General features: G+C 38.8%; 2 protein-coding genes across 3 annotated transcripts in view; both read left to right on the forward strand.

Moving 5' to 3' along the window:
* Positions 1-1,052: 1,052 nt before the first annotated feature.
* Positions 1,053-17,585, forward strand: LOC132846807 (probable E3 ubiquitin-protein ligase HERC4). Its single transcript, XM_060871523.1, has 24 exons — positions 1,053-1,457; positions 2,149-2,269; positions 2,367-2,443; positions 3,303-3,524; positions 3,608-3,699; positions 4,963-5,093; positions 5,752-5,879; positions 5,991-6,061; positions 6,164-6,282; positions 7,165-7,224; positions 7,315-7,420; positions 7,515-7,707; positions 8,352-8,509; positions 8,628-8,702; positions 9,740-9,808; positions 9,901-9,990; positions 10,051-10,188; positions 10,280-10,420; positions 10,510-10,679; positions 10,769-10,832; positions 10,916-10,974; positions 14,177-14,360; positions 14,458-14,557; positions 16,017-17,585. Exons 1-24 carry the CDS (start codon positions 1,280-1,282, stop codon positions 16,229-16,231), a joined length of 2,961 nt encoding a protein of 986 aa, XP_060727506.1. The 5' UTR covers positions 1,053-1,279; the 3' UTR covers positions 16,232-17,585.
* Positions 17,586-20,621: 3,036 nt separating this feature from the next.
* Positions 20,622-25,218, forward strand: part of LOC132847621 (probable E3 ubiquitin-protein ligase HERC3) — a 40,708-nt gene continuing 36,111 nt past the window's right edge. For both annotated transcript variants that reach the window (XM_060873084.1, XM_060873085.1), the window contains exons 1-3: positions 20,622-20,747; positions 22,308-22,640; positions 24,573-24,732. In XM_060873084.1, coding sequence (XP_060729067.1) covers positions 22,418-22,640; positions 24,573-24,732 — 383 coding nt within the window. In that variant the 5' untranslated portion in view covers positions 20,622-20,747; positions 22,308-22,417. The remainder of the gene's footprint in view (positions 20,748-22,307; positions 22,641-24,572; positions 24,733-25,218) is intronic.

Here is a 25,218-nt window from a genome sequence, read left to right on the forward strand (position 1 = left end):
TGTCAGGTCTTTTCTAATCACTTGTTTTATCGTGTCTATGTGGGCGAGACTACGCCATTACCTGTACCATGTTCCAGCCATGTCACCAGTTCCTTGTTTGTACTAATGGGTTGCCTTATTAATATATAAATACATATACGTATATGGTACATAGTACATATAGTAGGTAGTATAGGTACATATAGTATGATACATAGTTCCCTTTGTGTTCGTGAGTCATTGTCATTGTCCATGTCACATCCATCTGAATGTTATTATTATCAGGATAACACTATTATAGATCTGTTATTTGCGATCTGTTGCCATGTTTGTCATGTTTTGTTTAATAAAACGATGGACGAACGGATATCCTATGTTTGGTACTGATACACTACTACAGGCAATAATGAAACACTTCATAATTGACTTTTTGGTCAAATATGAAGTCATTTACTGGGCTACTTTGTGTAGCTTCAAGACAGGTTGTGACACTACACAACATAAACAATGTGCAGGTACTGTACAGAAAGTCTTCGCACCTAAAACTGTTTAATGCAAATTCAGCCTAATAGACCATGTTTTAAGACAAAATAAAATGCTAAATGTTACAGAAATTGCACACCCTGCAATAAGCTGTCAGTGTTGGGCCTTTGAACAGAGCTCTTAACCCTCTCTGCTCCAGGGGCTCTGGATCGTGGCCGACCCTGTGCTCTGACCCTACTGTAGCTGTGAAAGGCAAAGGAAAAAAAAAAAATCACTGTGCTGTCATGTGTATGTGACAAACCAAGACTTATATTACTAAATTTTGGTGTGTTGGGGTCAGGAGTTTGATCCCTGCCACCACCCTGTGTGTTTGTGTGTTCTCTCTGTTCTTCTAGAGTTCTCTCTAGATGCTCCTGTTTCCTCCAATCCAAATACATGGTTTGTTGGCTGATTGGCATCTCTAAATTGTCCGTGTGAATAGGCGTGTAAGTGTGTGTGTGTTCCCACTTTGTACCCTGAGACCCTGGGATAGACTCAGGTTAGATTATGGATAGATTAATGGAACAGTCTAGCCAAAGTAGTATGAAGTGTACACATGAGATTACTTTATAAAGGCAAACTGCTGAATGCCAGACACTGGGTGTATTTAGTTTAGCACTGATAACTATTTCCTATAGGATAGAGAGACGAGTTTCGGTTTCAATTCATCTGGCCTCTTAAGTTTCATTTTATCGCTTTAAATTCGCTTTCTCATGCTTTCCGTATCAGTTGGAACTGGGACACTGTTACAAAGAGGACATTTGCACATCCTGTGAGAATGCTTTATTGGGGCAAACTGAATTCGACAGAAAATGACTCGACACATCGGAGCAAAGATAATGCGTCTGGTGACATTTTACGCGCGACGAGAATCACGGATGTGTCCATGAGTGAGGGGCTCGCGGCGTTCCTCGGGGACACGGATGGGAAAGTCACCGTAGTCACGTCTCAAAAGCGTGAGTTCATATCCTCATTATTGCCCTGTAAACATTACAATCTCACTGGCAACAACCAGGCTGATAAAAACCACCATGCGTAAAAGCCAAGCGCTACCGAATACCAAATTCTTTTATTAAAAAAAATCTGAAGAGATCAGATGTGCTTCAACAGTAGACACTTTTAAATCAAGATTAAAAACACATCTGATTTAACTCTGCATTTACTAAATGAGCAATGTGCTGCTTCACAATGACTGCACTTTTTATCCTAATCACTGTTACTCCTGTTTTATTCTTTTTAACATATTTTAAACTGTTTTTATTGAAATCACATTTATTTTCTTTAATTGTTCTTTGTTTTTATTATGATTTTATCGTATGTCTCTTATTTTTACATATATTTTTTTTTCTCTCTTATAAACTGTTTTCTAATTTCTATGTAAAGCACTTTGAATGACCTCTGTGTATGAAATGTGCTATACAAATAAACTTGCCTTGCCTTGCCTTGCCTTGCCAACTGCAATAACGGACAAATTGTTGTGAAATAAGATGCACAGTGCAATGTAATACAACGAAAGGCAAAAAAGAAAAAGAAAAGAAAAGAAAATCAATGGTTTATTGAAAAAGACAATGGCAAGCATTGTTAAAAAAAAAAAAAAAAAGGCAGAAAAAATACAAAACCAAAAACAACAATGTTTATGTTTTTTAGGAATAACTTTGAAGAAGGATCGAATTAAATTACTGAGCAGCGGAAAGAAGCATGTTTTAACTGTGACTGAGACAGGAATGGTGAATGAATGGAACTGTTCAGATCAAAGCACCATACCCAGGTGGGTCAGATTTCCAATGTGGTTCATCTGAGAGAAATTCTTATCTAATTGTATTAAATTAATCTTCATTTATTGTTTGCTGGTTTTTCTTGAGCAGGACATTGGGCAGCTTATCTAGCAGACACATTGTGCAAGTTGCATGTGGAAACTATCACTCAATCGCTCTGACAGAAGGTATGTATAGTTACACTAATGTTTTTCCCCTTTAAAGCCCATAACTAAATAAAGGAATAATTGCAGACTGGGTTTAGGTGCCGTAAAGGAACGTCTGCCAAACGGCATTATATGTCATGTTAATAAAGTGGTGCATATTTGCCAGAACATGCAGAACATATATTTTCTATGTAAATAATCATATATATCTGGTCATGTTGTTACAGGAAAATAGTCACAGATATGCCGGTGCCATGCAACAGCACATTAGTTATCATTGTGATTAGTTATCAGAGAATAGTTACATTTAATATTGTGGAAAATTGAACTAAATTAAAATCACAAGATGGTCTAGAATTAGAAAAAGGGTCAACTAGTAAAGACAGAAACATGAAAATCTGCAAACTATTTCTAATCATAAGAAATAATAATAATAAACAAATCTTCAGTACTGCTTAAATACACTGAGCAAAGAGTTAGAATCTGAATCTGCGTGAAATGAGCTTGAGATTTGGAAACAAAATCAGAAAATCAAACCCATTAGTACATACAACATTTTGTGAGTGTTAAAAAAATCTGTTTATAAAGAAATTAAAAAGAACTGATTATGTTTCTGAAGTCTTTCCCAAGCTGGAAAACCTAGTGACTGTTAAAAAGCACTGAGACTGGAGACTTCATCCGTAAATATCATATCCGTAAATGCATTTTTTTTTGAAAGTTGAATAAAACCTAACAGCGAATTCTGTCTTTTCTTTTAAATTCTATCTTACACATGCTAACACGTCTGCCTGAAGCTAAGTAACTAATTATCAAGGTCTTTTAACAAGTTGACAGCAGGACTATTCATATTTGTCACTGAACCTCAATCCCATCCTGTCAGATGGTCAGTTGTTCACATGGGGTCAGAATTCGAGCGGACAGCTGGGTCTGGGGAACAAGAGTCAGAGCTTTCATTCTCCTCAGCTCCTCGAGACTCTGTGTGGGATACCACTGACTCAGATCAGCGCTGGAGGAGACCACAGCTTCGCCCTGTCTCTCTCCGGAGCCGTGTTCGGTTGGGGAAGGAACTGTGCTGGGCAGCTTGGTCTGGGAGACAGAGACGGTACCGACTTTACCGTCTATGCACTATAAGCTCAGCTCTGTCAGAATGAGCACTGTAACTCTGGTCTTAATATGTTCTCACAGATAGACATGTCCCTGTTTGTGTAAAGAGCTTGAACCTGAAGAAGACCGTGTTCATCTCATGTGGAGAGCATCATACTGCTGTTCTAACAAAGGTTAACACTTCATTAACACGCATGGCATTTTACCAACTAACTAGAAACTGTTGTAAAGACTTTCTCTTCAGGGAACACATTTACATTTTCATTTACATTTACGGCATTTGGAAGACTCCCTTAACCAGATCGACGTACAAAAGTGTTTGTAGATACCATCAACCTCAAATTTTGTTCATTTTTTTAAATATAAGAGCTAGTTTAAGTGTTTCATGAAGAGGTAGGTCTTCACATGTCGTTTGTGACTCGTTCCACCTCGTTCCACCATCTTGGCATTCATTGTGTGTGCTGTGCTAGATATTCAGTGATCATGCTACTAGCAAGACTCTTTGTGTCAGGATCCAGCCCAGACTTTGGCCACGTGCTTTTGTTATGTTCGGTGTTCACGTGTCTGCCCCGCCCTTGTCTCTTCCTCCACGTCTCTGCACACCTGTTCCTCATGTGACTAATTGTTATTAGTATTTATTTGAGCCGCGTTGCCTCAAGCAGCGCAGAATCCTCTGATGTTGTCTGACGTTGTCTGTTATGTCATCTGTTGTCTAGTCTGTGTCCTAGTCTGTGTCCCTGTTTCATGTTTTTTAAGTTATTAAATCCTGTTTAAAATTCTGTTAAATTCAATTTTAATTTTAATTAATTTTAATTAAATTCTGTTTTTATCCCTGCGTCGCTGACACTTTGCTAGTACTTTGCAAACAGTAGACTAGATTTAGTAGCTATCACAGGTGAATACTCATGTATGTCAGGACTCAGCCCGGACTTTGGCCACGTGCTTTTGTTTATGTTCTGTGTCACGTGTCTGCCCCGCCCTTGTCTCTTCCTCCCTGCCTCTGCACACCTGTTCCTCATGTGTCTGATTGTTATTAGTATTTAGTTGAGCCGCGTTGCCTTGAGCAGTGTGGAATCCTCTGTTGTCTGTCGTTGTCGTCTTGTTCTAGTCTCTGTTTTGTGATTTTTAAGTTTATGTTAGCTATCCTGCATTTGGGTCCGTTTTTATCCCCGTGTCAATGACAATGTAAGGCAATATACTGTACGCTGTGGATGTATACACCAAGTGTACCAATATCTCATGAGACAATTTGCTCAGCAATAATCAAAAAAGATTGAAATTCAGGTAAAAAAATTTTTTTAGAACTTTGCATTAAAACCGAACAGTTTAAAATCAGTTGTGTGCTTGTCGCCCTTTGTTGGTGTCTTCATGCGAATTCAAATAGTGAATGCATTTCAAATTAAAAAGTGGTTGAAATAATTTATCTACATTTTTAGGGTGGACTGATGTTGACATTTGGATCAGGACGTTATGGGCAGCTGGGACATAACTCACTCAGAGATGAACATCAGCCTCGTGTAGTTGCTGAATTCTGGGGGTCCAAATTGTCCCAAATTGCCTGTGGACAGTAAGTATCTTTCTCTAATATGCAACCTAACAATACTGAAAGGTACAGAATTGTACATTTCACAAGAAATGGTCATGAGTTTGAATCCCAGGGCCACCAAACTGCCACTGCTGGGCCCCTGAGCAAGGCCCTTAGCCCTCAATTGGTCAGCTGTATAAACAAGATACATGTAAATTGCTCTAGAAAAGAGCATATGCCAAATGGCGTAAATGTAAATGCTGGGGATTGAACTCCTGACATCCTAAACTATAACACACTTTACCCATGAGGATACCCTTACATTTTTCTGAAAAAAATTAAAAAATTCACTGTGTACTGCAACAGCTATATATGGTTGAAATGACAATAACAGCTACTTGACTTGAAGTTACCATTTATGGAAGGAGTCTCCTGTGTCAGCACTTTGCTGTGACTTTAAGGCTTTCTAATTTCTCAGTAACATTACAGCCAAGTGACAAATGAAAAACTCTTAACTTGCTCTGAATATGTAAGCTAAAATGGAATAAAATGTCTAGATTTGGCAAACTGCTGTTGTATAAGGGAAATAAAACAGCGTGGTGGTAACAGCCCATCTTATGTATGTCCATCTTATGTCCATCTTATTTTAATTAGATCTTATAGCAGTAGCTCCTTTTAAAGTTGTTCTCTTGAATTCAAGGCATCACACTCTGGCACTTGTTGAATCCTCAAACACCATCTACTCATTTGGATGTGGAGAACAAGCACAGCTGGGAAATGGACAGAGATCCAATCAGTGTGTGCCACTTCCTGTCCAGCTGCCACCAGGTCAGTCCACTATTAGCATATGTTTAAAAACAGCTAAATGTATTTACTTTAGTTAATATTAACTGGTCATTACAGATGTGTAATTCAGAGCATTTTTGTATTTTTTATCAGAATATAGCTCTGATCAGATTAGGAAAATTAATGCTGGAGGGAATCTTTCTGTCCTATTTATATCTAAAAAGGTGAGTAATATTCATATAACTCTTGTGTAAAAAGAAAAAAAAAGCTTATTTAATGAAAGCTATGATTTTTTATTGTCTTTGGAATGTTTTTGTTTATTAAAGGATGGTGTTCAAGCAAGGTCAAATCAGAGCTCATGCAATGGACAAGCAATGCTGGAGGATGAAATTATTGACCGCTGGATTTCAGACTGTAACCCAAAAGTATGGAAAAAAATCCAAAGGTATAAACGAGAGATTTGAAAAACCAGATTTTAAAATTGAATCGCAATTTGCCGAACGTTAAAGGTGGGGTGCACGATGTTTGAAAGCCAATGTTGACATTTGAAATCACCAAAACAAACACGCCCCTAACCCAAATGGGTCCCACCCCTGTTTTGATAGCTCCGCCCCACACATACATTAACCCAAGCAACTATTATAGTGGAACCTACTGGGGCAGCTGGCTGAGGGGATATTTTTTATCAATAAATGTACTCAATGAGTAATACTATGGTAATACAAATGTGTTTTTGTAGTACTGTGTGTTGTACCGTGAAAGATTTATCTCCGTTTCACCTGGAAGACGTTTAGTTCTCTCCAGCACTGGAAAGCTGATCCTATATTAACATGGTTCCTGCTTCTTGCCTTATCGTAAGCCTTTCTTCGCTTTTAGTTTTTATCCGCAATGTCAATGTTTAAATCGCTTTCAGCTAATATCAGACATGCACACTGAACATTCTCTCCGCTGCATATTGACAAGACACGCCCCTTTCTGCTCATTGGCTACACGTTTGTTTTGTTTGTTGGCCCGACTCAGTTTTCTGAAGCATTTTTCAAAGAACGTGCACCCCACCTTTATATGTTGAATTAAATTCCAATATCACAGATTGAAGCAAAGTAGCTCTATAGGAATAGCAGCTTTCAGCTTTCTCCTGAAAGCGTTGTGGAACACAATACAGCATACAATAAGCACTTCGCCTCCCTGTAAACCTTGTCTCTGCGTCAGGACACAGAAATGCAAACATGCTGCAATGCAAAATTATAAATGAGCCATAATACAGTTTATTTGGTAGATGAAATGTTTGCTAACCAGTTATTGATCATATTGTACCTTTGTGTTGTAGGGAAATCAAGAAAATATTCTCCTCAGCATCATTCATCAATGGTAGTTTCATTGACAAAAGGTACAAATATGGAAAAATACATTCATGTTCACATTAGTCCATATTCATTAGTTTATTAATCACAGAAACATGTGACTTTTTTATCATTAGCAATGACAAACATTACAAAACATCAGTACGCATGTCCGGGCTGGATTTATCATTGGCTCGTCTTGCTTTTGAGAAGCTGGCCAAAAATGACAGAGTTCTGTCACTGGTATGTCATGGGTTCTGTTAGTGATAAGAAATGTTTTTTTTAATATTCTTTGTATGTATTTGGCTGAAACCTTATAAATGTGATTTCTTCGTAGGTCGAGAATACTGTAGAGCATCATCTTCTGCCCTCTCTGGGCTCCACTGCTGCTGGTGCGGAGGCTCTTAGGGTTTACCTTGTACTACCCGAGCTCCTCAGAGTGCTGAAAAAACAAGATCGTGGCAAAAAACTCACTATCTTGCTGGGGTCTACAATCTTAAAACTGGAGCCTGAGTCAATGGATGTCTTGAGTATGTACGCTTTATAAAACCCTAGCAGTCATTTGCATTCATCAATTAATTCAATGAATCATTTAGCATATGTGTATGTGTAACTATACATGGATAAAATACATTTTCTGTGCTACAAGAGGATCAGGTTATTGAAACCTCTGTATGTACTGTATGTGGTTTGGAGTGGGGATGTGGTTTTGTGTCTTTAACAGCACACCCCAAGAGTTTTAAGTCAAGAGTCAAGTCAAGTCAAGTCAAGAAGCTTTTATTGTCGTTTCAACCATATACAGCTGTTGCAGAACACAGTGAAATGAGACAACCTTTCTCCAGGATTATGGTGCTACATATAACAAAGACAGAGCTATAAGGACTTAGAGAAGTTAGTCCTAGATACATAAAGTGCATCTGTGCAACCTGGTGCAAACAGTGCAGGACAAGATAAACAAGACAGACAAGACAGTGCAGGACAAAATACAAAAAAATTACAAGACAATACACAAAAGACAATAAACAGAAACAGCGCCGACCAGTGTACATACTGTATGTTTAACAATATTGAGTGCTATTCCTTATTTAAACTCTAAATCGGTACCTTGCAAATATTCAGCTAATATTTATATCGTATCCCCAGCAGCTCATTTTGTGTGCTTATTTTGATTCAGACAGCCTGTGGACCACACTGCCCTACAACTACTACAGGACTCTGGTGAAGATGTTTCACTCAGTGTGCTCTCACATCCTGTCACTGATGATCAACAGAAAATGTAACCACTGGACTAAACTAGAGCCTGTGCTGAAGGTTCTGCAGAAGCTATACAACGTAAGAACTGAAGTTTTCTCTTCTTATTTTTTAGACAGAAAATCTGGGGGTGTGATTTAATATGTCATAACAATAATATAATAATGAGTAACACAACTAGAATCTAAATGTCACGCAGATTAACAGTCAGAGAATTGTCCAGCTGACTGAGGGTTACTTCATTATCAAGGACGTCTGTGATTTGTTTGACCGGGTAAGTGGTGAAGTTACTCCAACTTTTCATATTGGTATTTTGAAATTCAGCTTATTTTATATGAATCAGCTTAAAAGCAGTTGGATAAGATGAGCATGAAGATTTGTTTAAAGTTTCTAAAAGCCTAAAGGATTGTAAATAATTTATTATTGATTAATATAAAACCAGATTTTTACTCATTTCTATAAACCAGAAACGACCAAAATAATATGTCACAGAATCAATGGAACAATCCCCAATAAAAGTTGCAATGAATCTGAATGAATCTGAAACATGTGTTAGGATACAAGACAACTTCTTAACTAGATTTGTAAAGTTCGTCGCGACAAACTTTGATGTTGGCTTTGACGAGGCAAGTATTCACAAAGGCCGGTGCTTTTTGGAGGCAAGTGGACATAAGGGACAGTGTTACTTTTGGAGGCAAGTGGACATAAATCTTGTGAAATCTAGTGGAGCGCTAGGGTGCCAAAACATTTGGAGGCAAGTGGAGACAACCATGTGACGTCATCAGAATACCCGTGAGGAAGTTCCCCTCATTGTTCTGAGTCTTTTGATATGTCACATGTCCATGTTGTAAAAAGTTTTTTGATTTTGCATATTTTGGGGGCGGGGCTGCGGGACAACCGGAAGTTCAGTCGGTACACCTATTTAAAAGTTTGTTCAGAGTATCACCCTAAAGGAGCTGGCCGAGTTTGGTGTAGATAGTTTGAAAGCTCGCCGAATTATAAACCTCCAAAGTTTATAATGGGAGTCAATGGGAAAAAAGGCCACTTTGAAGTACCGGAACTCGGATCGCTTAGAAAATTAATAGCAACAAACTTCAGACCAGGGTCTACAACATATCCGAATTTGGTGCATGTGGCTCGAAAGCCCTAGGAGGCGTTACGCTTTATAAATTTTTGTCTAAGCTTAAATAGGAAATCAGAATGTTGGCTTCTACAAAGCGACATAATTATGTATGTTCATATAATTTTTGTTTTTTGGCTGATATGAAATCTCAACCCTCATCTCTACCTCTGTCTCTATTTGCTGTCCAGCTACCTTTGCAGACGTCTTGGTTCGACAGTGATGATGATTTGCTAAATATTTGGGTAATCTTCATTTGGGTATGCAGTCATGGTCTTTATGGTATTTGTACATTATGATAAATTTAGATATCCAGAATATTTATGATTTTTCTTTTCTCCCTTTTTTTTAGAAAGCACTAGAAAGGATTAAAAATTACCCTTTTGTCCTTAACATCAGAAGTAAATGCTTTGTGTTTCATGTAAGTAGACTAAATCATTTGGCATAAAAGTAAAAACTTTTTCCCATCTGTCCTGTGTGTAACTATTTTGTTTGTATTAAGTCTTTACAAGTACAACATTCGGAACATTCGCCGGTTCATCTCTTTGCAAACACACTGTGTGTGAACAGAGAAACAGTGCTGGATGACACAATTGTGTACCTGAAAATGAACGGACATGATTTTTCTTTCCCTTTAAAGGTTTGTTTAAGATGATGTGGTTACTATATTGTATTACTGTATTACATAAAAAAAATCCTTCATTTAATTAACATTTTTCTCTTGCTGAAAGGTGAAATTTGCTCTAGAGGATGGGATTGATTACGGGGCTTTGAGCGCTGAATACTTCACCTTGCTTGGGAAGAAAATAGCAAAAGATTCCAGTGTAATTCAAGCGTCCGAGGACTCAGGATACTTCTGGTTCTCTGCTGATGTAAGTGGAAGTGAATTTTTGGTAATCTTTGGTGAGACAATCAATAAAAGACTGTTAATGTTATCTGATTTTTAAATAATTCATTGTAGGATTCAGATTCCAGTCAGGAGGAATTGTTCAACATTGGTGTCATCTGTGGACTGGCCTTTTATAACCACAATTTTATGTACATTGGCTTCCCGGTGGCACTGTTTAAGAAGCTGTTGAACATCAGACCAACTTTCAAGGATCTCGAGGAGCTGTCACCAGTGGAGGCCAGGTTGAGAACCATGTTTTTTTTTAACAAATACTCACCATAAATTTATAATAGACTGGGAAAAACTAAGTATCTTGTTTACCCCAATACAGAAGTCTAAAAAACTTGCTGGCTGAAGACGAGGATGTTGTGGAGCTCCTCGATTTGGATTTTACAGTAAGATTAATTACATGGAATTTACAGGACATTTGAAAGGTAAATGGTTCCTGTATTGTGTGAATGTGGTCATTTTCTTTCAGGTGAGAGGAAAAGAGCTCATCCCAAATGGAGCAGAAATCCCAGTCACAAAAGCTAACAGGTATACAGTATAACCACTTTGTCCATGAATTTATGTTATTATAGCATATATTCCCATTTCCCTACCTTTTACATGCAGCGCCAACAGTTAAAACTTTTATATAATCTCCCACTGGTTAGGGAAGAGCAGCAAGAAGTATTGCTATCTTGCAACTCTACTTCAGTCCTGAGCTTTGGTTACTGGGCTCCTGATACATAGCTGTTGTTATTAAAGGTGCCCTTCCACACAAAACCGTTTTTACTTGTATTTTTTGATATGTGTTAGGTCCATATGTGTTTGTGTTGTGTTGTGAATTTGAAAATGAACTGTTACCTCCCCGGTCAGTTCTAGCCACTTAAAAGAAATAAGGGGAGAAATCAGGTCAGTTGGAAAAGCTGCTCAGTGTGACGTAGTAATGATTGAGCTCATTACTATTCATGAGCTCTCCCACTTGAGACCGCGCTCCCAGAATCCGTGTAGCTCAGTGAGTTTCCTATACAGCAAGGATGACTGAACGTCAATGGGCTTGTGAAGAAGCCATTCTGCCGCAATTCAAGGTGATTGTAAACAAATTTCCTCTAGCCTAGGCTACTTTTTGCGCTGGGTGAATGAATAGTCATGCTCTCATATCCTAGCGGTTAGCCAATCGGAGCCAAGCAGCATAGCTCATTTGAATATTCATGAGAACTGGCGCAAATCGAGCTGAGTCTTAATGCAGGCTTTCTATACCACACTAGAAGGTTTGAAACAAGGTAACCAAGGCATTTTTTCCACAAAAAAATGTTACAGAGTCCATGGTAAACTTCAGACATTACCACAAAAGTAATGAAATACGTGTGGCACCTTTAAGTAAGCGAAGAAGGCCCAGAGTGGATCGAGCTGACTAGAATGTGGGCTGCAGGGAACCTGGGGCCTATCCGTGGAGACTCAAGGCCCAAGGCATGGTACAATTGCTGTCTGTACAGGTTGCCAGTCTATCACACCCATTCATACACTATGGACAACTTTAAGATGCCAGTCAGCCTACAACTGTCAGAAACTGGTGTGTTTTGGATCATTGTCCGGCTACAGAACCCAAGTCCTTCATGATTTTTTGGCAAAATTGATAGTTCCATATATCAAAGCAATTCTTCCATGTCAAGAAGCAGCAAAACAGCCCCAGACCATCGCACTACCACCACCATATTTTACTGTTGTTATAATATATATAATGTCTGAAATGAAGTGTTACTTTTACGCCAGATGTAATGGGACCAGTGTTGTATAAAGTACTAGAAAGCAATACTTGAGTAAAAGTATCGTACTAGAAAAAGACCTTAGTAGAAGTGAAAGTTACCTTTTAGAATATTACTCAAGTAAAAGTCTTAAAGTATCTGATATTTACTGTACTTAAGTATCAAAAATCATTTTCTGATATTTAATGTACTTAAATATTTGAAGTAAAAGTAAAAAGTAAAATTTCAGTAATTTTCGGTAGACATAAGAGCAGGGGCGGTTTTATATTATATATTATATGACTACATAGTAAGCCAAAAGTTATGGTATTATTAAAGTGGACACCAAAATTTTATGCATGATGTAATGATGCCAATCTTGAATCAAATCAGTTCATGTATGTATGCATTCTCTACTAACAGTGTGTCCAATGAATGCAGTCATTAATAATAAAAAAAAAATCACAAGACAAAGACCAAATCAATAAATATTATTTTTATTTAGTATTAAATGGATTGTTTGCATTAATATTTTGTTTGTGTTATCAACTCTGGTAATAAGAATAGTGAAATTTCACTGCTTTTGGTTGCCGTATTTGCGGCTTTCAGCCGATTAACGTTATAGATAAATGCCTCCAGCTCTGACTGGGCGTGCACGCTGCGCGTGCCTGAGCTTCTCCGTAGAGCGTGCGGACGTGCGCAATGCAATCTAGGAGCAGTGATTCACCAAACCTCATTTATTGCAGTCACACACATTTCTTCTGATTTTATTTTGTAGTAACGAGTAACGAAGATGCTTCATGGAAATATAACGGAGTAAAAGTATACATTTTATCTAGGAAATGTAGTGGAGTAAAAGTGAAAGTTGACATAAATTTAAATAGCGAAGTAAAGTACAGATACGTGAAATTTCTACTTAAGTACAGTAATGAAGTATTTGTACTCCGTTACATTACAACACTGAATGGGACACACACCTTCCAAAAAGGCCATTTTTGCCCAGTCTCTTTAGCCTTTATTATCACCACATATACATTACAGCACAGTGGAATTCTTTTCTTCACATACCCCAACTGAGGAGGTTGGGGTCAGAGTGCAGGGGCAGCTATGAATCAGCACCCCTGGAGCAGAGAGGGTTGAGGGCCTTGCTCAAGGGCCCAACAGTGGCAGCTTGGCAATGCTGCGCCTTGAACCCTGATCCTCCGATCAACAACCCAGAGCCTTAACCAGTTGAGCCACCACTGCCCAATTCTTTTGTCCAACACTTTTTCTTATGGTGGAGTCATGAACACTGACCTTAACTGAAGTAAGTGAGGCCTGCAGTTCTTTGGATGTTGTTGTGTGGTCTTTTGTGACATCTTGGATGAGACGTCGCTGCGCTCTTGAGGTAATTGTGTTCAGCCAGCCACTCCTGGGAAGGTTCACCACTGTTCCATGTATTCGCCATTTGTGGATAATGTCTCTCATAGTGGTTCACTGAAGTCCCATTGCTTCAGAAATGGCTTTTCCATTAATTAGAAAACCCTTTCCGGACTAATTAATCTTGATTACTTTATTTCTCATTTGTAACTGAATTTCTTTGGATCTTAGCATGATGTGTAGCATTTGAGGATCTTTTGGTCTACTTCACTTTGTCAGTCAGGTCTTATTTCAGTGATTTCTTGATTGTGAACAGGTATGGCAGTAATCAGGCCTGGGTGTGGCTAGAGAAATTTAACTCAGGTGTGATAAACCGCAGTTATGTTTTAACAGGAAGGGGGCAAATAGTTTTTCACACAGGGCCATGTGGGTTTGGGTTTTATTTTCCCTTAATAATAAGAACTTTTATTTAAAAATGCCATGTTTTGCTTACTTATGTATAAGTGTGACAAACATGCAAAAAAATTTAAAATCAGGAAGGGGGCCAACACTTTTTCACACCACTGTAGCTAAATATAGGAGAATCCATTGAATATAGCTGTTTCTGTGCTTGTTTAAATCACATATTAACATATTCTCTTCTTCTACAGGAATAAATACGTAGACTTGTACGTTGACTTTGTTTTCAACAAGTCTGTGAAGAATCAGTTTAGAGCGTTTAAAAGGGGTTTTTCCCGTGGAAACCCCTTTCAGTTTTGGAAGATTTTCAAGCCTGAAGAGCTCAGAGACTTACTCTACGGCACATCCAAATATGAGTGGAAAGAGCTCCAAAAAGTACAAACCATTTAAATACTTCACACAGTTTATATTGTTTTGCGATTCACAGCAGAAATGATATATATTTATATGTTCTTTATTTTCTTAATATAAGGGTGTCACATATAAACTTTGTGAAGATTCAGATGAACTCATCCAGAACTTCTGGTCTGTCTTCTTTGAGCTGGATGAAGAACACCAGAAGATGTTTCTGAGTAAGTTCAACACTTATAATAATGCTGTCATTCAAGGAAAAAAATTTCTCTTTTTTAGACCCCGATGACACTTTATTATGAGAAACGTCTCTAATTATGCTCTAGAACTTTTTTATTATGAGAAAAGCATCAAGCAACTTTTGCTACTGATGCAATTTTTGCTTACTGATGCAATTTTTGCTTACTGATGCAATTTTTGCTTACTGATGCAATTTTTGCTACAAGAAAGTTAGGCGTAGAAAGCGTATGACAGGGTGCCATAAGAGGAGCTACAGTATGGTACTGTACGGAACATCAGAGTACTTCAAGATATGAATGTGAGGAGAATGACAGCAGTGAGAAGTACTGCAGGTCAGACAGGGGAGTTCAAGGTGGAGGTGGGGCTACATCAAGGATCGGCTTTGAGTCCCTTCTTGTTTGCTATGGTGATGGACAGGTTGACAGATGAAGTCAGACAGGAATCTCCATGGACAATGATGTTTGCTGTTGACATTGTGATCTGTAGTGGGAGTAGAGAACAGGTGGAAGAACACCTGGAAATGTTGATAAGTAAGACAGAATACATGTGTTTCAACGAGAGGGAGGGAAGTAGAACAGTGAGGTTAAAGGGGGCTGAGGTCAAGAAGGTGCAGGAGTTTAAGTATTTTGGATCATCCGTGCAGTGCGACGGGGAGTGTGGAAAAGAGGTGAAGAGTCGAGTGCAGGCAGGTTGGAGTGGGTGGAGAAAATTGTCAGCAGTGTTGTGTGACAAAAGCATGTCAGCAAGAATTAAAGGAAAGGTGTACAAGACAGTAGTGAGAGCAGCTACGCTGTATGGGTTAGAGACAGAAGGTAATGAAGGTACATGAAGGTAATTGTTGTGAGAGTAGAGGATGCCGAGGATAGAGCTATATGGAATCAGATGATTCCCTGTAAGAAAGTATAAGAAGAAGAAAATCATTGGTAATGAAGCATACAACTAAAAATTAATATATAATGTTTGTTCACAGAGTTTTAGGTTTTTGTTTTAGGTTTTGTTTCTTGAATTCTCAAGAAGTAAGATATTTACTTCTTGCTGATCTTATGTTCATTATTATTTACATATAGTATATACTTTTTTAAATATTTTACACTGGACCTTTTGTTGTTATTCTTAATTATTTCTTTCTCTTAATTCATTTCATAAATGTTTTGTTTAAATGTCCTGCTTGCTGATTGCTCTGAAAATTGGCACACTAAATTTCATTGTATTGTTCAATGACAATTCAGTGACAAAAACGAAGTATCTCTTATCTTATCTATGAGCACATTTATGTCAAATGAATTCACTCAGATTTGTTTATACAGTACAGTACTTGTGCTTCATCAGATCGATTAAGGTGTTTACATGAAGCATTTTACACTTATAGTCTGTAAGAAGAATGTGCCCATGTTTTGGATTCTGTGATGCTTTTTCAAGCTCTTTAACCATTTTTTCCAGCCTTCGTCTATGGGACAGATCGCTTGCCATTAGAAGGACTCTCTAAACTTCAGTTGAAAATAGTGAGACAGAGCTATGACGATGCAGATGACCGTTTCCCTTGGGCTCAGACCTGTTTCGGAATTTTGTATCTTCCAAACTACAGCAACATCCAAATACTTCGAGAAAAACTAATTCACGCCATCACTTATTGTGAAGTTTTTGGACAAGCGTAAAAGTGTGGTGTGTAGGTCAGGTATAAAAAGTCAAAGTTAACACTAACCCTAACCCAAGTCACAGCCTTTAAGCTTAGGTGACTGCTTGTGTGCAATGAGAACTGTGTCTTCAGTAAACCTGTGTTTACTTCCTTCACAGTTCAAGTTTTCTTCTTGTTTTAAGTCCCACTGTGTTGTGTGTTGTGATATATATGCGTTTGTAAGGCAGTTTTTCATATTTTGGTTTTTTTTTTTTATGGCTACATGAACTACATTACCCATCAGCCCAAGCATATCACATATCCATGTGTTACTAATAATGTTTTATTCATTCACACTTACTCTATGTTACTAATAAGCTCCACTATTTAAGCTCTGGTTTCTGTGCATCTTTTTGTTGTTGTATTTTTGTTGCATTTTATTGTTTTTGTGTTGCTGCTGCTGCCATGTTATGTTTGTCATACAGTATGTGTGCTACTTTATGTATATCCATAGTTGCATCCAGGTACTTGTTAAAGGTAGAGTCTCCGATGTTTGAAAGCCAATGTTGACATATAAAATCACCAAAACAAAACACGCCCCTAAACCAAATGGGTCCCACCCCTGTACTGATAGCTCCGCCCACACATACATACGTAACCCAGGCAATTAATGAAAAGAAATGTGTCTTTATCATAGCTGAATGGAAGAACAATACGATTGCAGATAAATGAACAAGCAAAAATGACACACAAGCATAATCATGCAAAGGACGGCATATATTGGTTCTGTCTAACAAAGCAAAACCAACGTTACTCACCTATCGAGAAGGAAAAAAGCGCCTCGTAAGTAAAGTTGGCCGCATATTCACAGATTGGAGTTTCCCAAGTCAATAACTCCTGAGCTAAGGTAGGAGACCCTACCTTTAACAAATAAAATCTACACTTGTGGCCTTGGCCTCCATTTTTTGACATGCTATTGTTTGGCTTCTGCTTATGGGTCCAAGTTTTGTAGTTTTTCATATTGTATGTATGTGAAAGTGTAAAATGTGTGTATAGTATTTCTGTTATTTTCTGGTCTCTAAAACGTTAAATTCCTTGTAATAGAAAAACATTTGGTTTAGAATTTTGGTTTGTTCTGTAGGCTTTTTGGTTTTTGGAATATTATTAGAGCTTTACTTGTATTTTATTTGAAATAATGTCTTGTTTTTGGAAAGTGAATGAAAATGTTTTGTAATATTTAAAATCTTTAAAGATTTTTGTAAATGTATTTAAGTGATTTATTTAGAAGTTTATTTATTTAAATCCTTTATACAAGATTTTATAGATTTGCCTTTAATGACTTGGGTTATGGATCCATGAATCTCAGGAGAAGCTTAAATAAAAAGGTGACTTGCTTCATGTGTTCATTGAGTCAATAATTTTTACAAATTACAAATATTTACAGAAGGATACAAAACTGCTTTAAAATGTTGTGTATAAATTTATTCAATGCTGTAAGGATGCTGACTTTGTATATGTGGAAGAGGAGGTGTGGTTGAGCGCCAGTTTGTTAATGGAGGGCGGAGCCAAAGGGAGCGAGTGGTAAGGATGTTACACCTGTATTATATAATGACTGTTCGCTGTTGCAGGAATAAACGAGAGAAGGACAAGAGTCACTGAGGGAAATTTGACTATAAATAGCTGTAGCTATAATTAAATTCTAAAACGTGAAAGGGGAAAAATAAAGTTTCCCATTTACGCCTTCAGTTTCCTACTCTTTCCTAAACCATCGCTACACTGCTGTTGAATCCAAGAGGAAAGATACACCGTCATGGAGTCCTTGTCTACAGGGTGAAATTGTCAGGATCCTGGCTGGCATCCACCAGACATAAACCTTCTACAGTACAGTATATACTTGGAGTGTTATGAAGTATTTACTACATTTTTACCTCTCATTGTACATACACTTTAATGCCAAAGTTTTGGAACGTCTGCCTTTCCATGCACATGAAATTTGATGTCATCCCATTGTTGATCTGTATGATTTAATATGGAGTTGGCCAACCCTTTGCAGCTATAACAGCTTGAACTCTTCTGCGAAGGCTTTCCACAAGCTTTAGGAGTGTGTTTTATGGGTATTTTTGACCATTCTTCTAGAAGCGCAAGACTCTGTGCAGGCCATTCAAGATCCTCCACACCAAACGCTCTCATCTACTGTATATCCTTGCTTCGTGCACTGATGTACAGTCATGTTGGAACAGGAAGCGGCCTTCCCAAAACCTTTCCCACAAAGTTCATTCATTCATTCATTTTCTACCGCTTTATCCGAACTCGGGTCACGGGGAGCCTGTGTTGATGCCAATCAACCTACCATGCATGTCTTTGGACCGGGGGAGGAAACCGGAGTACCCGGAGGAAACCCCCGAGGCACAGGGAGAACATGCAAACTCCACACACACAAGGCGGAGGCGGGAATCGAACCCCCAACCCTGGAGGTGTGAGGCGAACGTGCTAATCACTAAGCCACCGTGCCCCCCTTCCCACAATGTTGTGAGCATTAAATTAAAAAAAAATCTTGGTATACTGAAGCATTAAGAGTTTCTTTTACTGTAACTACTGTAAGTGGCCAAGCCCAACCCCTTAAAATCAACCCCACACCATAATCCCCTCTTTACTTGCATTGCTTACATTAGTGAAGTAAGGCTTGTATGCAGCTGCTTGGCCATGGAAACCCATTCCGTGAAGCTGTCTATGCACTGTTCTTGAGCTAATCTGAAGGCTACATGAAGTTTGTAGGTCTGTAGCTATTGACTCTGAAGAAAGTTGGTGACTTCTGCGTTACTGTGTGCCTCAGGATGTACAGTAGATGATTTTATGTGGCCTTCCACTTCATGACTGAGGTGCTATTGTTCCCAAATGCTTCTCTTTTTTATAATACAACTAACAGTTTACCGTGGAATATTTAATAGTGAGGAAATTTCACGAATAGACTTTTCACGAATTGCACAGGGGGCAACCTATCACTGTATCATGCTGGAATTCGGTGAGCTCCTGAGAGTGACCTTTTCTTTCACAAATGTTTACAGAAGCGGGAGTGTGTGTGTGTGTGTGTGTGTGTGTGTGTGTGTGTCCCAAAACCTTTGTCAATATAGTGGATTAAGTGCTTAGTTATAACATACAAATGAAAAAAAGTCTTAATTCCCCAGAATAGTGACCTATACATCTAATCAGGGAGCCAAACAGCTTCGGATTATCTCGTCAGATTAAGTAAAAATTACAGTAAAGAATCATAACATTAAAAAAAAAATTTTTAGCTGCATAATAGGATTATAAGTAAATAAATATTTATATTAATATTATATGAAGACAGTAAAATAAAATTAAAATTGCTGCATTCTTAGAGCTAAGTAATGAAACTACAGTATATGTCACATATCAATACAGTATATGAGCATCTGAGCATCACACCTATATATAATGCTTCCCTAAACTGTTACCATAAAGCAGGAAGCATACAATTGTCTAGAATGTTTCTATGCTATAGCGTTACAATTTCCTTTAACTAGAACTAAGTGATTCGAACCGGATCCAGCATGACAATGTTCCTGTGCTCAAACCGAGGTCCGTGAAGACATGTTCAAGGTTGGAGAAGAAGAACTAGAGCAGCGGTGTCCAATCTTTGGTTGGTTTTCATTCCAACCAAGCAGAAGCCACACCTGATTCCACCTGTTTAATCAGCTGTTCTTGGCTTTTAGTAGACTCTGGTGTGGCTTCTGCTTGGTTGGAATGAAAACCTGCACCCACACCGGCTCTTTCTGGATAAGGTTGGACACCGTTTAATCAGGTGTTCTTGGCTCGAATAGACTTAGGAATGGCACGTGCATCAACACCAGAACTGTTTGGATAGGTTTGGACACCCCTGTATACGTCTCATGTGTCATGGCAGGTTTATAAACCTGTGCCCTTTATTTTTTATTAACCCCAAACTTCATGCTTATCGTTGTCCGCACTCCATGTTATTTCTACAAACCGATCCAATAAAAGGTCTAAAAATATAATCTCAGAACATACTGTATCTGATCTAATTTGCCTGATGCCCCAATATACCTGAATTTCCCCCAAATTAATATTGAACTATTATGAACAACTTTATGACACTTTTATTTAAACATAAATACAAACCTAGTTGTAAAAATAAACAGACTAATGCAACTTTAATAGTCCCCATAGGCTTTCAGACGTGTTTTATTTATATGCTGATATATTAATAAAGTGGAATAAAGCATGCATTATGCATTTGGCCCTTTTATCTCCTCTGTCACAGTGAACACGATCACGTGACCTGTGACGCCCCATTATAACACTATGGTGTTGTTACAAACAGCGTCCGGTCTATATGTAGTGCACTACATAGGGAGCAAGAAGGCGTTATAAAGGATCGTTATAGTGCACTTAAGTAGTGCGTATACTTGGATTTGGGATTAAACCTTAGCTTTAACTTCCTTGTTATTATCATAACACACGGAGGAGCAGAAAACAACCTGCTATGTAAGTGAAACGGCGATGTACCTTTCAAGGTAAGTCGTTTTTGAAAATTGTTCTTATTTCGTAATAGTTTTAGGTTGTTATGGTAACTAGCTTGCGATTTGGCTAGCAGCTAGTGTTTGCTAGTTATGCTAGGTGCTTAGCCTAGCTGTTATTGACTTCATGAGTGATATCGAGTCTAGTTTTATTTTATTTTGTTTATTTATTTGTTAAATGTGGATTGAAAACCTCTAACTAGCTGCTGCTCTCCGTCCAGGCAGAGATAATGAGGGTTAGTTAGCTAGTTTCATCAGTTTAGCAGCTTGGCTCGTTAACTATCATCATCATCATCTTCATCATCATCATCATCATCATCATCTAGCAATCGCTTTATCCTGATTACATGTCAAAGCAATAATATAGTTACAAATTCTAACAACAACAATCATCATTCGTCTTCTTCAGCCAATCCCAGGAAGGTAAACAGGTTTACACCCACAATCTGATGCCAGATTAGTGCAGAAGTCCACATGATCCACACATTCAGACACTCCTTCACACCTAAGGGTGGTTTAATCTGGTTCAGCTGACAACTGAAATGTTTTTTGAGAGTTGAAAGAAAACCAGAGGACGTGGAGGAAACCCATGAGAACACACTGAGTCTCCATTGAGACTGTAAGCCAAACTCAGACTTGAACCCTGGACCCTGGTGTTCATCTGTATTGTTTCCTTTTATGATCATATTTATTATATTAATAATTAACAATCTTTACATCATTATTGAATTGCTCAATGTGTACGATTGCAAACCATAAAAAAGAGAGATTTCTTTTGAAATGAGACACAAAATCGGTGAGTAAGCAAAATTAAATATATTCTAACACTTAATTTCCCTTCTACAGTACATAATAATAATTATAATAATAATAATAATAATAATAATAAAATAAGAAGAATAAATAACAATAAATTATTATAATTTATTAATTTATTTATAAATTATCTAACAATAATAAGAATAACAATAATAAATTACAATTTATTAATTTGTTTATAAATTAAATAATAATAGAATAATTAATAATAATAATATTTTTATATTATTATATATTATTTTATATTATTATACTAATAATAATTATAATAAAAAAAAGTAAGTCACTCTGGATAAGAGTGTCCGCTAAATGCTGTAAATACATACAAACTGAATTATTATTTCTATTATTTTTATTTGCATGGGCTTTATAAAGGTTCATCTCCTCAGAAATAAAGCAGAAAAGTATTTCAGCAGAACAGACAAAAAAAACAAAACAAAAAAAACCCGACAGTAATTCACAGATCTTAATAACCCTCTCTTACACTGCAATATCTAATTTCTTTGTGGTGTTTATCTTGTCCAATGGACCAAAGACTTTTACATCCAGAATTTAGTCTTTTTTCCCTCCCCTTTCATTTCTTTACATTTTTAATGAACGTCTCAAACCTGTCAGCATGAAGATGCACCCTGAATGTGAGAACATTCACGTTACATTTGTTTGTTTGTGATTTTAAATTCTGTAAACTACTCTGAGTGTTTATATGGCAAACGTTTTATTCAAAATTTCTCCTTCCAGGCTTGTCATCCACTTAAAGGGGAGAAGGCTGGGCCACAAAGCCTAAGGCTCCAACGCCCTGTGTGTCTCCGGTTTCTACTGTATACCCATCTCTCAGTGTGTGAGCGGTGATGCTGTGCTGGGGCAGTGCGGCTTGCGGTCAGCTGGGTCTCACAGTGTCCGAGGCTGCTGTGTTCGAACCGCGGAGCTGCTGCATGTTCGATGGCAGAGGGCTGAAAGAGGTTGCATGCGGCGGGCAGCACTCGCTGTTCCTAATGCATGATGGGAGTGTTTACACGTGTGGGTCCAACAGTCACGGACAGCTGGGTCATGAGAAGCCTGGCGTAAAGCCTGGTAAGGAGCTTGAGCAAGAATGTTAAGACTGTAGTTGTGTTTTTTGTTTAGATATTTCATGTAGTCATATTTATTGAGATCAGTTCTTGGTCTGTTGTAAAACTGCTAATAGACAAAGAAAGAGAAATGTCTTTTGTGAGATTTCTGGAGCACAGAAACAATGTCTCTCTCTCGCTCTCTCTCTCTCTCTCTTGCTCTGAGTGTCTTTCTCGGTGTGTCTTGGTGTCTCTCTCATGCTCTGTCTGCGCGCGTCTCTTGTCGCTCTGTCTGCGCGCGTCTCTTGTCGCTCTGTCTGCGCGCGTCTCTTGTCGCTCTGTCTGCGCGCGTCTCTTGTCGCTCTGTCTGCGCGCGTCTCTTGTCGCTCTGTCTGCGCGCGTCTCTTGTCGCTCTGTCTGCGCGCGTCTCTTGTCGCTCTGTCTGCGCGCGTCTCTTGTCGCTCTGTCTGCGCGCGTCTCTTGTCGCTCTGTCTGCGCGCGTCTCTTGTCGCTCTGTCTGCGCGCGTCTCTTGTCGCTCTGTCTGCGCGCGTCTCTTGTCGCTCTGTCTGCGCGCGTCTCTTGTCGCTCTGTCTGCGCGCGTCTCTTGTCGCTCTGTCTGCGCGCGTCTCTTGTCGCTCTGTCTGCGCGCGTCTCTTGTCGCTCTGTCTGCGCGCGTCTCTTGTCGCTCTGTCTGCGCGCGTCTCTTGTCGCTCTGTCTGCGCGCGTCTCTTGTCGCTCTGTCTGCGCGCGTCTCTTGTCGCTCTGTCTGCGCGCGTCTCTTGTCGCTCTGTCTGCGCGCGTCTCTTGTCGCTCTGTCTGCGCGCGTCTCTTGTCGCTCTCTCTCTGTCTGGGTATCTCTGTCTGTGCATAGAGATACACTGTGTGTTTGCGTGAGTGTGTGTCTGTGTTTGTGGGTGTGTGTCTGTGTAACGCTCTGCCTCTGTGCATTTTAATAACCTTTCAACATCTCTATATTTTCCCCCTCATAAATAAATCATGATGATCCAAAGTATTGGATAAAAGTTAATGACGTGTCCTGATTTCAAAGAGGAGTTACTGCTACCACTGTGAAGTTGATCATTTTCCAAAAGCAGCATGTTTTATTTCTCATACACCACAGTGATTTGACAGAGATTTTATTTACGGAATAAGTATAGAACATCCTACACACCACGGCTCCCAGCACCACCTGCTCATATTCACTCTGAAGTTTATTTACTGAATACTGAATGTGCTAGAATATTTCACGTCGGTGAGTCACTATTCGTAACTGAGACGCAGACGTGTGAAGAGCTAAGCATTGTGCCGCTCAGTGGAATTACAACAGGTTTTACTTTCTGTCAAACATCAAAACTGTAAAAGTGGAAGCTGGAATTCACTCAGTGTTGTGTGACTTGTCTGAATTTGAGCTGGCACAACTGCCCAGCAGTGGCCGGCTAAGCAGAAGTGAGTCAAAAAGCGCCAGTCGGTGGATCGGCTTTGCTTAACTAGGTATGAAGGAGTGTGTGAAAGTGTGTGCATGGAACAGGATGTATTCCCGAATTCTGACCGAATCATTGGATGCACTCCGGATCCACAGAGGTTGCTGCATATGAATCAGTAAATGAAAGTCTGTAAGATACAATGCAACTACAAGGAAGTGTATCAGGTTCGAGTCCTGCAGGTCACACTGCAGATACATAATTACTAACTGATGTCGCCATCAATTTAAAGAGACCATTCATATTTAAAGCAAATACCCTGATCCAGTCCGATTTACCTTTATCTCAACTGAGCAGCTGAGGGTTTATGGGTCTTACTCCAGAGCCCAGCAATAGCAGCTTGGTGATCCTGGGATTTGAACTCATAACTATCTGATCAGTCGTCCAGTGTCTTAACCAGTGAGATACAACCACCATTTATTATAGTACGTTTTATTTTACTTTACGTGTTCATAATGTGTGTCCGTATTCACAGAGCTGGTCGGCGCGCTGGATGCCCAGAAGATTGCAGGCGTGGCGTGTGGGCAGGCCCACTCTCTGGCCCTGAATGAGCAAGGGCAGGTGTTTGCGTGGGGCGCAGGCGAGCGGGGGCAGCTCGGGCTCGGCACTGCAGAGGAAGCTGTCCGAGTTCCACGGTAAGAGGTTGTAGAACTTGTGTCATGGGATATAATGGGCATTTCATGTGAGGTAGAAAAGCATTAGTTGTATAGTAGTTCTACACAGCTGCTAATAATTTTACATCTGCCTTTACTCTTCTTAACCCTTTTCACCAGTGCCCAAGTACACTGGCTTCCACTTATCAGACATCTTTAATCAGTATATACAAATGAATTGTTTTGTTTAAGTCTGATATAAAACGAGTCAAGACTGTGTGATAACCGTGGACAGAATTTTAGTGGTTGAAGCTAACGCCTTCAAATGTTAGGTGGTTATGAACAAGCACTTGGGGCATCTCGGAGAGCAGAAATGGGTCTGAGAACAATATTTACTTTTGAAGATAGAAATATTTATTTCCTGGAGATTGTCTATAAAATCTAGAAATATAGGCCTCTGGGTAAGAGTTAAACCTCAAATGGTGCAAATTCTAAAATTTCCATCCACTCACTGTAGACCGAAGCTGT

This window comes from Tachysurus vachellii, chromosome 6 (genome assembly GCF_030014155.1).
Source record: "Tachysurus vachellii isolate PV-2020 chromosome 6, HZAU_Pvac_v1, whole genome shotgun sequence".
Classification (NCBI taxonomy): Eukaryota; Metazoa; Chordata; class Actinopteri; order Siluriformes; family Bagridae; genus Tachysurus; species Tachysurus vachellii.

Excerpts from the sequence above, each read along its gene's own strand:
- LOC132846807 (XM_060871523.1), top strand. The coding sequence starts at position 1,280 with ATGCTTTATTGGGGCAAACTGAATTCGACAGAAAATGACTCGACACAT. Across the intron at positions 3,525-3,607 it reads TGGTCTGGGAGACAGAGACG|ATAGACATGTCCCTGTTTGT; the intron begins GTACCGACTTTA and ends ATGTTCTCACAG. Across the intron at positions 14,361-14,457 it reads AGTGGAAAGAGCTCCAAAAA|GGTGTCACATATAAACTTTG; the intron begins GTACAAACCATT and ends TCTTAATATAAG.